Source organism: Xyrauchen texanus, chromosome 38 (genome assembly GCF_025860055.1).
Source record: "Xyrauchen texanus isolate HMW12.3.18 chromosome 38, RBS_HiC_50CHRs, whole genome shotgun sequence".
NCBI classification, from domain to species: Eukaryota; Metazoa; Chordata; class Actinopteri; order Cypriniformes; family Catostomidae; genus Xyrauchen; species Xyrauchen texanus.
The window spans coordinates 15,099,993-15,117,104 of NC_068313.1; the positions used below are offsets into that span (position 1 = coordinate 15,099,993).

The 17,112-nt window shown below is 38.6% G+C and overlaps 2 protein-coding genes across 2 annotated transcripts; one reads left to right on the top strand and one right to left on the bottom strand.

Moving 5' to 3' along the window:
- The first annotated feature begins 295 nt into the window (after window positions 1-295).
- zgc:174895 (uncharacterized protein LOC100126024 homolog) lies at window positions 296-6,651 on the top strand. The gene is made up of 5 exons (XM_052110452.1): window positions 296-516; window positions 702-795; window positions 4,013-4,159; window positions 4,424-4,519; window positions 4,867-6,651. The coding sequence occupies exons 1-5, from the start codon at window positions 394-396 to the stop codon at window positions 5,004-5,006; spliced, it is 600 nt and encodes a 199-aa protein (XP_051966412.1). The 5' UTR covers window positions 296-393; the 3' UTR covers window positions 5,007-6,651.
- A 951-nt stretch (window positions 6,652-7,602) lies between these two features.
- rab34a (RAB34, member RAS oncogene family a) lies at window positions 7,603-13,877 on the bottom strand. Its single transcript, XM_052110561.1, is given in 11 exon segments — window positions 7,603-7,670; window positions 10,816-10,923; window positions 11,176-11,266; window positions 11,367-11,439; window positions 11,541-11,583; window positions 12,228-12,263; window positions 12,266-12,300; window positions 12,407-12,508; window positions 13,427-13,492; window positions 13,627-13,718; window positions 13,824-13,877. Coding segments are annotated over 11 exon segments (768 nt in total).
- Between the last annotated feature and the right edge of the window lie 3,235 nt (window positions 13,878-17,112).

The following is a 17,112-nucleotide window of genomic DNA, read 5'->3' on the forward strand; positions in this document are numbered from 1 at the left end:
CTCGGTTTCATTTATTAAATAAATATATGTAGCTACACTTCTTTTATTTAACAGATTATTAACAGATGAACAGATTATTAACAAATGAACAGATTAATAACAGATCTAGCGAATAAAGTAAAATAACAAAGCAATAGCCAGTTTCAAACAAAAATCCAGCGGTTTAAAATGTGTTTTTAAAAGCTCATATAATAATAAAAAGACTTTCATAAACCACAGGGGCGGGCTTTAGTGATACGGACCAATCACGTAGCGGGGGGTAAAAATCTGTCGGGGAGTCAGATCAGATTTCGTTACAGCACCTGAACGCGTTTCAGAACTTCTAAACTTTGTACCGTTCGAATACATGCCATTGCTGTAGTTTGTTTTTAGAAATCAGTCTGTCTTTCCAGAATGGACGTTTTAGCTGTTCCCCAAAAGAGAGAAAATGGCTGGTACTTGACACTTATGGCACCAAACACAAATGGACCAAAGTTTGCATGGCTCGACCCATCAAGACTCTATTGCAACTCTCAGGTAGGCTCAATGCATTTTGAAAACCATTAACTTTTTATTCAAAGTAATTCACTGAATGCCATTGAATCACCTTTGCAATATCAAGTCTAGAAGGTAAACTAAAGCATGTTATAGTGGGATTCATTTATATAGTTTGATCTCTGGTCAGTGGTCACTGTTTGCTCTCGCCCCTATGATTGATCCAGGCATTGACCGATTGTGTGAAGGACCTTCTCAGACCATTCCAGAGTGAGGCCATTGACCTGGTGGCTGGAATAGATGCCATGGGCTTCATCCTTGGTATAATATTTTGCATTTGCTTTCTTAGATGTGGGGCAAGACAGTCTAAAGAGAGATAATATTTTTAGCTCACTTGACACACTGCAGGAATATAAATTTAACTCCTGGGCAGAGAGGTTAAAAATAGCAATGGGGTACACTTTGTGACATCTGCAAAAGAGAATTTGAAGGCAGGAATCCAACTCAATTAAATATTTTAACTTAGAGTTTTGTGTTTTTATTGTATGTTTCTCATTATCTTAAAATGTTTTTGACATGAAGTCTTATGCTTACATGATTTAAATGAGTTTTTCGAGAGAAATACAAATTATGAATGAATAAATAAAGATGTAATGAATGAGTAAATTCTTTTATAATTTTTTTTTTTTTTTAAGATGGTTGAAATAGTGTGTTTAGTGTACACAAGATGGTGGCACCTCATGAAATTGAAGAATAATCTAGGCAAAGGGTGCATGGCTACAGTATTTTAAAGGGACAGTTCTAATCAGTGACAGAATATCTAATCATTTACTCCCTCAAGCCATCCCAGATGGGTGACTTAATCTTTTCTGCAGAACACAAATTATGATTTTTAGAAGAATATTTCAGCTCTGTAGGTCCATAAAATGCAAGTGAATGGTGGCCAGAGTTTTGAAGCTCCAAAAAGGACATAGAGGCAGCATAACAGTAATCCATATGATTCCAGTGGTTAAATCCATGTCTTCTGAAACTATATAATAGGTGTGGGTGAGAAAAGTAATGTTTTACTATAAATCTCCACTTCTGCTTCCATGAATTCACATTCTTTATGCATATAGCAACTATCTGGGCAGGGAGAATGAATTGTAAAAAAGGACTTCGGTTTATCACCCACACTTACCATATTGCTTCTGAAGACTAAGACACTGGATTTATAGATTACTGTCATGCTGCCTTTATGTGTGTTTCAAAATGTTGGTCACCATTTAAATGCATTGAATTACAGAGCTGAGATAAATATTCTAAGAACCTTTGTTTGTGTTCAGCAGAAAGTTTTACACATCTGGGATGGCATGAGGCTGAGTAAAAGTGATCATTTTCATTTTTGGGTGATCTATCCCTTTAAAGAAGCTACAGTGCTGTGAAAAATTATTTGGCCCCTTCCTGATTTCTTCTATTTTTGTGTATTTTTCATACTAAATTGTTTTATATCTTCAAACGAGATATAACATAAAAAAAGGCAACCTGAGTAAACACATAATACAGTTTTAAAATGTGTGTGTGTATATTATATATATATATATATATATATATATATATATATATATATATATATATATATATATATATATATATATATATATAAAGGTCCTGCCACAGCATCGGGTTCAAGTCAGAACTTTGACTAGGCCACTCCAAAACTGTAATTTAGTTTCTTTTGAGCCATTCGGTGGTGGACTTACTCCTTCGCTTTTTATCATTGTCTTGCTGCATAATCCAGTTGCGCTTGCGCTTCAACACACAGACTGATGACCGGATGTTCTCCTCTAGGATTTTCTGGTAGAGAGCAGAATTTATGTTTCCCTCAAAGCAGCAAAGTATCCGCACACCATCACACTACTACCACCACCACCACAATTCTGTGTTTGATTTACACCAGTTGTAACGGGATACCTGTCAAACAGTTCCAATTTCGACTCATGACTCAAGGTGTCTTTTGGCAAAATTCAGATGAGCCTTAATGTTCTTCTGGGTTTGCAGTGGTTTTCGCCACAGCATTTTTGGCCAGTGTCTTTCTGATAGTGGAGTCATGAACAGTGACCTTTATTGATTAGAGAGAGGCCTGAATGTCCTTGGATGTTGTCCTTGGCTTTTTTGTGACTTCCTGGATGAGTCATTGCTGTGCTTTTGGAGGAATTTTGGAAGGTCGGCCACTTCTGGGAAGGTTCACTACTGTGCCAGGTTTTCTTAATTTGGAGATAATGTCTCTCGCTGTAGATCTTTAGAATCCCAGAGCCTTTGAAATAGATTTGTAACCCTTCCTAGACTTCAATCACCTTTTTTTTTTTCAATCACCTTTTTGACCTTGTCATAGTGTGCTACTGGGTAAGACCTTTTAGCCGTTCTATTTAGGGGTTGATTTGTTTGAACAGGGATGTTAGAAATCAGGCCTGGGTGTGTTTAGTCCAGCTGAACCCCATTATGAATGCAGTTTCATAGATTTAGAAACTAAGGGGCAAATACTTTTTCACACAGGCCAAGTTGGTATTTGATAACTTTTTGCTTTAATAAATGTCATTATCATTATCTTTTTAAAACTGTTTACTCCATTTGCCTTTGTTTAATGTTTGATTTTGCGGAATTTTTGAAACAATTTATTTTGAGATAGACACAAAAACAGAAGAAATCAGGATGGAGGCAAATCATTTTTCACAGTACTGTATAATACAGTACAGTGCAGTTCTGATTTGTTTAATAGTTTTTGTTACATCACAATTCCCATATTTGTGAAAACAGAACAGAATAACCTTCGTATGAAGCGGCATATGTTACCACCCAGGTGTTCAACCGTGACAGTATTTGGAAATTATTCCCCAACTATCTGTTTGGTAACTTGAGTATGACAAGATCTAATCAATAAATAACGTGAATATTCATTATTATTCATGAATGTCATTGGCTGTGTCTCGTTTGGAAGGATGCGTCCTTCGGAGGAACAAACGGAATGTAACATGGTTGCTATGACAGCAAGCCACTCTTTAACAAGCGCGAGCACTTTGAGTGGTAACAAAGTCCCTTTAGAAGGGATTGTATGAGGTACATTTTAGGAGAGCTATAATGATGGGAAGAGAAAAGAAAATAGATATTACAGTTGTACTTTTAGTCTAATAATTTATTTTAATTATATATTAATATAATAACACATATTATATACTCTGCACCTGTCTACTGAGGTACTTCAACTTGGGAATTAACATTTCTTGATTTTGAACATCATATTTACGGTCAAATTGGCATTATTTATTTTTTTAGACATTTCCGTTGAAGCAAAGAATCGTGGGTTGTGAGTGCACACGATGCATCCTCCGAATTCCCGTGAAAGAAGGTCGCATTTCAAGTGTCCTACTCGCTTTTATGAAACGAGACAGCCTCGATGACGTATGCAGCTGAAGAATGCGACCTCCGGAGGACGCAGCCTTCCAAACGAGACACAACCTATGAATAACTAAAACAGTTGAACATTTTCTTGCATTTTCAGGGTCAGCAGTGGCCATGACTTTAGGAAAAGGGTTTTTGGCCATTCGAAAAGCAGGGCACTTATGTGTTCAAACTCACTCTCAGGAGTACAGTGACTACTCTGGACGGCAGAAACTCTTGGAAGTGCGTGTTGATGTCTTAAAGCCAGGTGCTGATGTCTGTGAATATACAGTTTTAATATATCAATAAAGACAAAGGATATTTAACATCTGAACAACTTACAATGTTGTTAAAGCCATTTGAAAAGGTTTCTGAAATCACAAATGAATGCATCACCTACTGTTGCATATACTGTATGTAATGTTTGCACTGTTTCCTGAATAGTCAGCTCTTCTGTATAACTTATTTACTATGTAATGAAAAAGTGCAGAAATTTAGTAACACTGCAACATCATGTTTTGATTTACTTCAGGTTTACGCGTACTTGTAGTCGACCAGTGGATTGAAACTGGAGGAACAATGAAAGCAGCTATCAAACTGGTGGAGAATCAGGGAGCTACTGTTGCAGGTAAATATAAAACACCTAATAAAATAGACAAAGAGATATTTTGAAACACAGTAGCACCCATCTGTTTCCTCTTTATACACAGAATTGGACATTTAGGTATTTTTTGATCCTCCCTTTAAGAATCACTATCAAAATAAATGATACAACTAAGGTTTCACTGGTGTTGGGTTTATTGACATTCTTGTTACTGTACTGTTATTGACTCAAGTTGCTGCATGCAACACAGAGGATTTGGACAACTGGATTTTATAAGGGTGTAATTACTGTTGAATGAATAGCCACTTGGATCACTAACCAATAGTCTTGATTAACTTGAAATCATTGCAGTGTTCCTCTGTACTTTGCAGGCTTTGCTGCTGTAGCCATTGAGAACAGTGAGGGAGGGAAATGGCTAAAGGAAAACTACAAGTATTCCCACTGCATTCCAAATGAGCTGCAAACTCAGATAGACAATCAGTACCTGGAATCTTTTAAGAACTTTTGTTAAACATGTTGAATTAAAGAAGGGGTAATCCATATGCAATTACCATGTCTAAGAGACTGTGACATGCATTTTTGATAGTGAATGACATTGTGCAGAGAGGTATGTATCTTTGGCCAAATGCTCACAAAAAACAGTGCATAAATTCAGTCATCTTGGTCAAATACAGTGCATCCAGAAAGTATTCACAGCGCTTCATTTTTCTCACATTTTGTTATGTTACAGCCTTGTTCCAAAATTTATTAAATTCATTATTTTCCTCAAAATTCTACAAACAATACCCCATAATGACAATGTGAAAGAAGTTTGTTTGAAATCTTTGCAAATGTATTAAAAATAAAAAACATCACATGTACATAAGTATTCACAGCCTTTGCCGTGACACTCAAAATTTAGCTCAGGTGCATCCTGTTTCCACTGACCATCATTGAGATGCTTCTACAACTTGATTGAAGTCCACCTATGGTAAATTCTGTCACTGTTAACTGTGGAACCTGTCTATATAAGGTTCCACAGTTAACAGTGCATGTCAGATTACAAACCATGCCATGAAGTCAAAGGATTTGTCTGTAGACCTCCAAGACTGGATTGTATCGAGGCACAGATCTGGGGAAGGGTACAGAAAACTTTCTGCAGCATTGAAGGTCCCAGTGAGCATAGTGGCCTCCATCATCCGTAAATGGAGTTTGGAACCACCACGACTCTTCCTAGAGCTGGCCGCCTGGCCAAACTGAGCGATCAGGGGAGAAGGGCATTAGTCAGGAAGGTGACCAAGAACCCGATGGTCACTCTGACAGAGCTCCAGCATTTCTCTGTGGAGAGAGGAGAAACTTCCAGAAGAATAACCATCTCTGCAGAACTCCACCAATCAGGCCTGCATGGTAGAGTGGCCAGACGGAAGCCACTCCTCAGTAAAAGCCACATGACAGCCCGCCTGGAGTTGCCAAAATGCACCCGAAGGACTCTCAGACCATGAGAAACCAAATCTGAACTCTTTGGCTTGAATGGGAACCATCAGGACTGGAGGAAACCAGGCACCGCTCATCACCTGGCCAATACCATCCCCACAGTGAAGCATGGTGGTGGCAGCATCATGCTGTGGGGATGTTTTTCAGTGACAGGAACTGGGAAACTAGTCAGGATTGAGGGAAAGATGAATGCAGCAATGTACAGACACATCCTTGATGAAAACCTGCTCCAGAGCACTCTGGACCTCAGACTGCGGCGAAGGTTCATCTTATAACAGGACAACGACCCTAAGCACACAGCCTAGATAACAAAGGAGTGGCTACGGGACAACTCTGTGAATGTCCTTGAGTGGCCCAGCCAGAGCCCAGACTTGAACCCGATTGAACATCTCTGGAGAGATCTGTGCACCGACGCTCCCCATCCAACCTGATGGAGCTTGAGAGGTCCTGCAAAGAGGAATGGGAGAAACTGCCCCAAAAGTGGTGTGCCAAGCTTGTAGCATCATACACAAAAAGTCTTGAGGCTGTAATTGTTGCCAAAGGTGCTTCAACAAAGTATTGAGCAAAGGCTGTGAATACTTATGTACATGTGATTTCTTTCATTTTTTATTTGTAATAAATTTGCAAAGATTTCAAACAAACTTCTTTCGTGTTGTCATTATGTTTTTTTTTTTTTGGTAGAATTGAGGAAAATAATTAATTGAATCAATTTTGGAATAAGGCTGTATCATAACAAAATGTGGAAAAAGTGAAGTGCTGTGAATACTTTCCGGATGCACTGGATAGTCTTTGAATGCTATGGTTGATTAGCCACAACTACCACTAGAGGCCACTATCACATTGTACGTAAGTCTGTGTATGTGTTTAAGTCTGATTTCCAAATGTATTACTAAAATGAAAATGAAAAATAATAATGAATGCAACATTTAATCACAGTACTAATTTGATTATACTGATCTTTTTATTGTGAGAGGCTTGGTTTGTTTTAAATAAATGGCTCGTTTAAGACAAAGGCATACATCTATTTTATTTAGAATTAAAACAAAAAAGGTCCAGCAAAAAGAAAAATATCTGTGCAAATTCCTAATACTTATTTTTTTTTAGAGAAGATATCATTTCAAAGCTATATGATGAAGTAATTCTTCCCTAACTTTGAGCTTGATTTTCCTTTTAACAAATAGGATATCGGACATAGAAACATACTATAACTGTTTATTGTTTTTTGTGCAACTCATGCATGATCCTTTTGTATACCTTTTTAAATAACTGCCGACTGTAAACTAAGCAAAGATATTTAAAACACAGTATGTATTAGTACAGTACTACAATCACTGATATAGAAAATAAACTTGGAGCTATTGCATAAACTGTGCATAGACCTCTTGGGAAAGAGAATATCTCTTAACCTCATAATATCCAACAAAAGAATGTTTTCTTTTGTCCAGCAGACATTCGGTTCCACCCTATTAAAAACAAACTGCACTGCACACTGTACATTCCTTTAGTTGAAATATTGTCCATACCACTTTTCTCATCCTTTTGATTCTCCCTATTAAGTACATGTGCATTTGCATGTTTTGCTTTGGTTCCACTATACGTCTGTGCAAATTGTTGCATTTTCACATGGTTAGTCTTTACTGGCAACAGTTGAGCTGCTGCTTCTTGAAAGTTACATTCAGGTTGTTTGAGTTGCTGTTGATTACTGTGTGGAGAAAGGTTTAATCAGGTTTACAGGTTCAATCAATGTATTTTCTAATTAAATGTCCCTGGTGTTAAATGGTGCATGAATTATCAACGAATGTTATTCTACATGAAACGTTTGATGTCATAGTCTTTGATTAAAATGTAACAACTTAATTTGCCTTTAGAAATAACTTTTCTTTTATATAACCAATGATACTCAGGCAGCATTCTTGTTAACCAATAATAATATTTCTATCGGGAAGACACGCTGTCACGATTCCCTGTTGTCTGCCCTGTGTTTCTCACTTGTCATCTGTCCCGGACTACACTTCCCATAATTCCCTGCCCTCATCGCTGCCAGTTTCATTGTTCTCACCTGTGTTTAATTTAATCATTATCCTTGTGTATTTAAGCCCTGTTGTTTGTTCATTCGTTGTCAGTTGTTAAATGTATGTATGTTCTTGAATGTGTTCCTGCCCGTGCCCTTCGTGGATGTTTTCTCTTGTTTATATTTTGGTTTTCCCCACGTGGATGTTTTATTTGTTCCCTGTGTTGTTTTGTTATTTTGAGTTATCCTGTTCACCTTTTGTTCGACCGTCAGTGAGCCTGTGCCTGTATCCTCGACCGTCAGTGAGCCTGCGCCTGTATCCTCGACCGTCAGTGAGCCAGCGCCTGTAGCCTCGACCGTCAGTGAGCCAGCGCCTGTAGCCTCGACCGTCCCAGAGCCAGCACCCGTAGCCTCCACTGTCCCCATGACCACGCCACCTGCTGGCCGAAGGAGGAAGAGAAGGAAGAGGAAACCTTCTCCCCAGTCTCCGCTAGTACTCGCGACCATTGAGGTCACTCTCGAGCTTCCCAGGGCTCCGCCTTTCGAGCCTTCCACGGCTCCGTCTCCAGGGCCTCCCAGGGCTGCGGCTCCGCCTCCTGAGCCTTCCATGGCTCCGCCTTCCACGGCTCCACCCCTGGAGTTCTCCATGGCCCCGCCTACCATGGCTGCACCCTCGAAGTCCTCCCTGGCTTCGCCTCCCACCGCTTTATCTCCTGAGCCTTCCATGGCCCTGTCTCCGGAACCTTCTACGGCTCTGCATCCTGAGCCTTTCATGGCTCCGCCACCTGAACCTTCCATGGCTCCGCCCTCAGAGTTCTCCATGGCTGTGGCCCTCTGGCCACCTCCCGTGCCTCCTGACCCAGTCCCTGTCCTGTGGCCACCTCCCGGGCCTCTTGACCCAGTCCCTGTCCTGTGGCCACCTCCCGGGCCTCTTGACCCAGTCCCTGTCCTGTGGCCACCTCCCAGGCCTCCTGACCCAGTCCCTGTCCTGTGGCCACCTCCCAGGCCTCCTGACCCAGTCCCTGTCCTATGGCCACCTCCCAGGCCTCCTGACCCAGTCCCTGTCCTGTGGCAACCTCCCAGGCCTCCTGACCCAGTCCCGTTCTTGTGCCTCCCGTGGACTGCCTGTTTGCCCCTTGTGCCTCCCGTGGACTGCCTGTTTGCCCCTTGTTCCTCCCGTGGACTGCCGGTTTGCCAGACTGTGTTTTTTTTTTTTTTTTTTAGGAGCGTCTAGAATCCGCTTCTTTGGGGGGGGTTATGTCATGATTCCCTGTTGTCTGCCCTGTGTTTCTCACTTGTCATCTTTCCCGGACTACACTTCCCATAATTCCCTGCCCTCATCACTGCCAGTTTCATTGTTCTCACCTGTGTTTAATCATTATCCTTGTGTATTTAAGCCCTGTTGTTTGTTCATTCGTTGTCAGTTGTTAAATGTATGTATGTTCTTGAATGTGTTCCTGCCCGTGCCCTTCGTGGATGTTTTCTCTTGTTTATATTTTGGTTTTCCCCTCGTGGATGTTTTATTTGTTCCCTGTGTTGTTTTGTTATTTTGAGTTATCCTGTTCACCTTTTTTGTTCTTCCATTTAAAAACTGCATGTAGATCCTCACTCCTCGTCTACCTTCGTTACACACGCAGGCTTGAGTGAGGATAAAGATGCCGTTTATTTGATGAATGTAAAACAGAAAAGTAATGTCTCTCTTTGGCGTAGGCCCCGTCTGGCAGTCCGAGGGAGTTGTACTCGGAACCATCATATCCTGCCGGAGATAGGAGGCAGGGGCAAGGAGCCTACCCCCATGCGGGACAGGGCTCAACTGGTGGTGGTGGAGGTTGCCATGTTAGCACACTGAAACAGCAATGTGATAGATTGTGAGCAGACTTATAAAGCAATGGCTTACATGCGATTGGCTAGGAATTACCCAGCTAATGGTGTGATGATGAACAGCTGCTTACATTAACCAGTAATATCATAGCCCACTTTTCATGATCTAATCAAATCCTTATAGGGATTGTTTGAATATTACACAGCTCTCTGTTCCCTCGTTCAGAAAGCAGCTTTCTCCACTGCCACATAATATTCCCACGATGCTTGTGTAAACACATGGCATCCGAGGAAGACTTCACTATTTTACTCTCAGCTGATTCGCTCTAATTCCAGATATTATAGAGTTGTTGTGTTTGTTTCCTTAATTTACCATCGCAACCTACAGCTGAACTAGGACGCAGTGTGGGGTTTCCCTCTTACATAAAACTCTGGGATTCCCCCATTGTATAAGCACATACAAGCGGATGTTTCAGACAGTCAATATTTTACATTCATGTGTATAAATGGGAATAGTTGATAGTGTATGTGATTGTCCCTCTTTACTCCCAGAAATTTTTAATTCTTTATTCAACATGTATAATAAATAACATGTACCTAGATTTCAACATGTTCACATACTTTTAATAATGTTTGATGCTACAATAATCTAATAAATACTTTTAATCCAGAAACTGTGGCGGTCACAAACCTCAGTGCTCAAGGGGGCGATAGTTACCTTCAAAAGTCTGAGCAATTAAACTGGATGTGTTATTAATCCGTCAGTTTGCTATAAAACATACTCCGGAATATTCTCTCCAAACTGTTTCTCTGCCATGACAGTAGTTGACTTGAAAACTCACCGTAGAAGTGGATAGTTCACAATAATGTCTGCTATAGGCAACGTTGAGAATGCCATGCATACTTGCGTTGTGTTATGAATAGAGTATGTTTCAGCCTCAAGACGGTAGTCATATACATTTGTTTCTGCAACATCAGTGCAACTGTGTTTTGAGATGTCCTAATAACTACTTACGAACAACTTCCCCAATAAGTCTGGATCCACTTTTCTCAAGTTCTGCCAGCACATTCTCCTCAAAAGATAAAGATGCCACTCGGAAGAAAAACTCTCTCACATTCTCCTCTACAATCATGACAATGGTAATTAAACAATGAAAATGTATGAAACTATAGCAAAATGTACACTATACCCTAATACTTCCTCCCAAAATACTATATACTCTTTCAAGAAATTACAGTACAGTATAATTGTTAAATGTATCAGCTGAGTGAAATGTTCTCGTATGACACGTTATCACACCCTGACAGTAGCAGATCCATTGTCTCCAAAGGTGTTACACCTCTTCTAATGCACTCTAGTTAAGTAAAAACTCACCAGATAAGGCGGACACAGCCCAGTACTCCGCTTTCATTTGATCTGCTAGTTTAATGGCATCCTGCTCAATTAGATCATACTGGGCAGGAGACTGAAGTAAAACAGATTTGTTTTAAAATAGATAATCATTTTGGATTACATATCCATTAACTTTAATATGATTTTGAATTATGATAAAAAGTAGCACTCACACTCTTTGTGCCGACCAAGAAGAGTAACACACTAGTAGGATCATTCTCTTTCATTGCATCCTCCAGCCATTGCCTTTTTGAGAGAATGGTACATTTAACTGTTTGAAGCATACTGTGGAAATGTTAATTCAGAGGACAAAATTACAGGATAGTGTCAAAGAGTATGCAATATACCTTGTATGCTCCAGTGAAGCCACGTCAGTTAAATTAAACGCAAAGTTTCAGTGGAATTAATAATAGATTTACATATTAAATGTACAGTACATAATTCTTTGCTCTCTGTCGCATCTGTGGTTGAAACAGAAAATCAAATGTTTTATATCAGTTGTGCTTCAGCACTGCTCTCCTGTGCAGATGAACCTGATGGTTTCAGGTATAAACATGGTTGCCTGTATCACCACATCAGAGCAAATCTGATTGGAGAAGACATACATCCAAAAGATATGTAGTCTGAGGAAGTACGAAGCATATCATTCTCTTCTTTGTTTACAGACATGACGTGAATATGCAAGAAATGACAGAATCATATTGAACCAACCAAATTTAACCTGTCAACTCCATAATGTAAAAACCATTTTTGCTGGCTTACCGTATAGACTAGGAGTAAGTCAAGTCAAGAATGTTGTTTTGAAGACAGATTTTTTAATGTACTGGGTTGGCTTAAATAAAATGTTATTTTGATCATTTCTAATGAAAAATTCAACGAGAAATCCTCTTTTAGTGTACCTTTAATAATTATAAACTATTAATATTACACAATAATAGATACAATTCATAATAAAATATAATTAGTATAATAAAAATATAATCATATTATCATTTTATTTAATATATTATATTTATTATTTAATAGTACGTGAGTCACTTTACCCTGAGCTCCTCTGTAGTATATGGAGCAATATATTTACATCTCTCCTGTCCTGCTGTGTCCCACCTGGAGAATAAAAGCATAAAAATAAAAAAAAACTTTAAAATTACACACACACACAACAAAAATGCTTGTGATTGTGGATGTGACATGAAAAGTGGGTCATATGTACAATTGTAGACTAAAAGAGTCTCCAAGAACTCCAAACCTCTCCATCTCAAAGTCAATGCCAATGGTGGCCTTGTAATTCTTGTCAAACACATCTTTATAAAATCTAGGACAATGCAAAAAGACACAATTACCATATTAAGCCAAGAAATAGGGGGTTAGGTTGCTTCAGATTGCTTGGATTTTTTTTTTATATTATGTTGTCATTAGGGTCATTGACAAACAAGGTTGTCCGAGGTGATAAAAAATACTAATATTTTACAAATCTAGTTTAAAACACGTATCAAGTTCTTACAAATATAATCTTTGTGTCCAATTTGGTCTCATACATTTTGGAAAAACCTTTACAGCATTTTCTTCAAAAAAGCAAAAACATAATATAACTTGAAAATGTCATGTGCTGTAACCATTAAGTAAAAGGTACATTCCTTGCACCTTGAAAAGACTGGACAAAACTTAAATGCTTAAAAAAGTAATGATTACAAAAAAGTACATACAAAGAATATATTTTGAGTCAAGAATATAGTTCTGAACAAAATGTTGCTTTACATAAAAATGTCTAATATATATATATATATATATATATATATATATATTTTTTTTTTTTTTTTTTAACTTATCTCAAGGGTCACTGTTTTATGGTTTGTAAGAACATAAACAACAACATTGCAACCACATGTTGGTTATACGCCATGACAAAAGTTTTTCAAATATAAATCAGATTTTAAAACACAATTATTTCACTTCTTTAAAAATAAAATACTAATAAAATAGAATAATCCACTACTCATGCATGCCAACATTTATTTATTCAAAAATGCCATCTTTTAATGAGACGTTTACATTTTCTTTACTGTCGCTGGACAGTTATGCCACATGGCGTTGATTTTAAGCCTTTAAACTTTTGTGTGAATCACATTTTTTATCTATTTTTGAACAATTTAAAAGATCTGGCCCTCCAAAAAAGTGCATTATGCCACTGACCCATTAAACATTCATCAGTGAATTCTGCAGCTCCGCTCACCTGTTAGTCAAGCAGGTTTTTCCTGCAGCCAGATCGCCAACTACGATGACTTTAGAGATTTTAAACCTACTGGTCAAACAGGGAAAGTGTGAGGGATAACCCATTGTTGCACTTACCATCTAACCCATTCAAAAATATGAAATAATTATCCCAAGAACACTGATACAGCAAAACTGTAGGCAATAAAGTTAACATCTCACCCCACTGTTCCAGTCCTTTGCTGCTGACAGGCCGTCATCACCTTGATGTGGAACACATCCTCTGTCTGCAGAGCGGCACCTTTGTTGAAGCACTACAACAGGAGTGAATATCAGCACTTTAGGGAACACTTGAGAGGAAATGGTCCACACGAGTGCTCTCACAGAACAATGGGCATTGTACTTATTAAAAGACATACCTTAGGAATCTGGCCGATTATGCGGTCTTTTCATACAGGGGGCAGCACACTCATGATGAGGTTTCTGCAGGATAACCACAAAGTTATGAATCACAGCTTGGCATTTCTTAACATGGCACAACTGTGGGGGGCCTGGGTAGCTCAGAAAGTAAAGACAATGACTAGCACACCTGGAGTCACAAGTTTGAATCCAGGGTGTGCTGAGTGACTCCAGTCAAGCTTTCTAAGCAACCAAATTGGCCTGAGTCATGTTGGGTTAACCTCCTCGTGGTCGCTATAATGTGGTTCTCACTCTCGGTGGGGTGCGTGTTGAGTTGTGCGTGGATGCCGCGGAGAGTAGCGTGAAGCCTCCACAGGCCCTAGGTCTCAGCTGTAACACTCTCAACAAGCCATGTGATAAAATGCACGGATTGATGGTCTCAGATATGGAGGCAACTGAGATTCGTCCTCCGTCACCCGGATTGAGGCGAGTCACAACGCCACCACGAGGACTTGGAGCGCATTCGGAATTGGGCATTCCAAATTGGGGAGAAAAAAAACTATAAAATAATAACATGGCACAACTGTAACGTGGAAGGGATGAGTAATGACTGTTCAGAATTAGGTTTTAGGTTTAGACTTGTGCTCTGCTCATTTATACATGCTTACAGAGTATGAAATAATGATCAAATCAGGCCTTTGTGATTTGAAAATATCAGAATTCAATAAAAATAAGTAAGTAGGAATTGATAAGTGCTCAGTCAATGTAAAAAGTGGTGATCTTTTAACATTCTTCAGGAATTCTTTCTACCTGATCTAACCCTTAAAATGAGTTCTGTTTGTGTATCCCAAAGTTTTCAGGTGGATTCAGTGATGTCAAATAACATTGACTTGTATGGAATGATATTCCGGACATTATTCAAAAGGAATTGCAAATTGTATTTGCAATTGCGTTTTCAATTTGTGGACGCATAAAATGTGACATAATCCAAACGCAATTGCAAATCGCGCATTACTGTTTGCATTTTCGTTTAAGCGAACGCACAGTGACTGCCAAATTTCAAATGGAAAAGCAAAGTCCGATTGCAACTGTGTTTCCCATATCTTTTGTTTACCATGTCTGCTTTTTCACTTTCTCAGCGTCGCGTATGTAGCCAGCCAAAACTCAAATAGAATACTAATTCCCTTAGTATTTCCATTGATGCCTTACACGGAAACCTGTCGATAAAAATGGTGTGCGTGATGACGTAATTCCTAAAAAAATCTCTTTGTCGCATAGGTTTTGGTTTAGCACAAAATAAATCTGCCCTGAAGCCGCTTCCATTCAGAAATGTGTGTTTATTGCTAATTCGTCTCCCTCTGAAGTTTGGGTAAAATGGCAAGATTATGGAGACAATTCATTAAAAATGGCTAAAAACACATCTTTTCCAAGAGCACTTAACCAGTCACTAAAAAAAATATATAATAATAATAATAATAAATTTAATAATTCTTGTTGCACTTAAATCTGTTTTGAATAGTATTCTGATTCTAGAGAAACTTTGTTGTATGGCACTTTTCGTACCACTGTCTCCATAAGATGATTCGCTTATGTTTTCCTCTTTTGTAAGTCGCTTTGGATAAAAGCATCTGCCAAATGAATAAATGTAAATGTAAATAATCATGTACAATAAATTGGCTTTCAATACTGTCATCATGATAAACACAGGCTAATGATTGGAGCAAACTTTGTCATGTGACACTACATATTTGCGTTAATGGCAATTTTACAAAAAGTGTTTCCAAACCATTTTTTCCACGACATTTGATGTATCGACATAGAGTTTATGCGCTTGAGTTAATCGTAAAAATATTATGTCGACATTTGTGATATATTAGCGATAATGTGCATTTCCATCAGCTTTATATTGATGGGCGAAAACTTTTTCCACCAAAAGTCCTTGGATGGAAACGTAGTTATTGTTAATAAAGCGGTAACACAGTTGCTGCAAACAAACATGTACTTCATCTGAATATCGAGGAAAGAGGGATAGCAAACGCCCTCCACAGCCCCATTGCGTTATCAGTCCAGTTATTGATTAGGCCTCTTCGGTCCTACAGAGTTGCCACAGTCCAGCGCTGTTGAAGTTCAGTTTTGAAGATGCTGCATTCAGTTTCATTTAGCTGCGCTCTGTCTAGCTGTTTGAAACATTCGCCTGCTGTATATGTTCTGCTTCAGGTTGTTGAGTCCATTGCCACATGCCTGGTGTGTGTGTGTGTCCAAGTGTTCACATCTGTGGGGAAAGTTGCTCCATATTGTTGTTGCTGTGATGATTCATGAAATGTTCCATTCAATTCGGAGAGTCGGAATATCCATATTTCAACTGGGGAAAATGCAACGGAATGACACTTTATGTTGGATTTCTAACTTGGAAATTCATGCAGAAATCTTCAACTCCCATTTCATCATGATGCAGGTGTGTGTTACATCATGCAGACATGTCGGCACCCAGGGTTGGGAGGTTTCCAGTCAGTGACAAACATTCACTTTTATTAAATAATATCCATTAACCAGTCAAAGTTATTTCATTAAATGGTAATAAAATGTGTTTAGCAAACGTTTTGCAGAGACAGGTGTTCAAAACTCTCTTTTGATTATTGTAACGATAGCATTGCAGCACTGTATATCAGTTTGGTTAAATGCACTTATCACAAGTTTTGGAGATGCCATTATTCAATTCAATTGAGGGAACAATTTTACTCAATCAATTGAGTAGAGACAACATATTTGGGTTTCCATTGTGTTGTATTTCTGTGACTCTCTGCTGAGAATGAGCCATTCCCCCACCACCACATCTGAACAAGTTCATGTAGTGTTACAATTAAATTTATACAAATGGTAGACACTTTCATCAAAATGACTTACTGAGAATATATATTATACTTTATTAGCATGCATGTTTGCTGGGAATCAAATCCATGAGTTTGCTGTTATCAGCACCATGCTCAACCAACTGAGCTACAGATAAAGTATGGTGCTACCAAAAAAAAAGCTTTTTGTTCCACAGACCACTCCAGGGAACAACTTTGGCTGTACAATCTTTAATGTAAAGATTAGGAACATTTGTTAAAATAATGTTAATGGAACATACTTATGGCAATATTATATAAAAAATGTAACATTTTCAGGAAAGTAATGCTAACCTTTAATTAGCGTTTTACTCACTTCGAGAAAATTGATTTTGAAGTACCCACAACCACATGTAAAATTTGGAAAGCATTTTAAGAACATACGTTTGTTTGCTGGGCTAATAAATCATGCAGTAAGTAA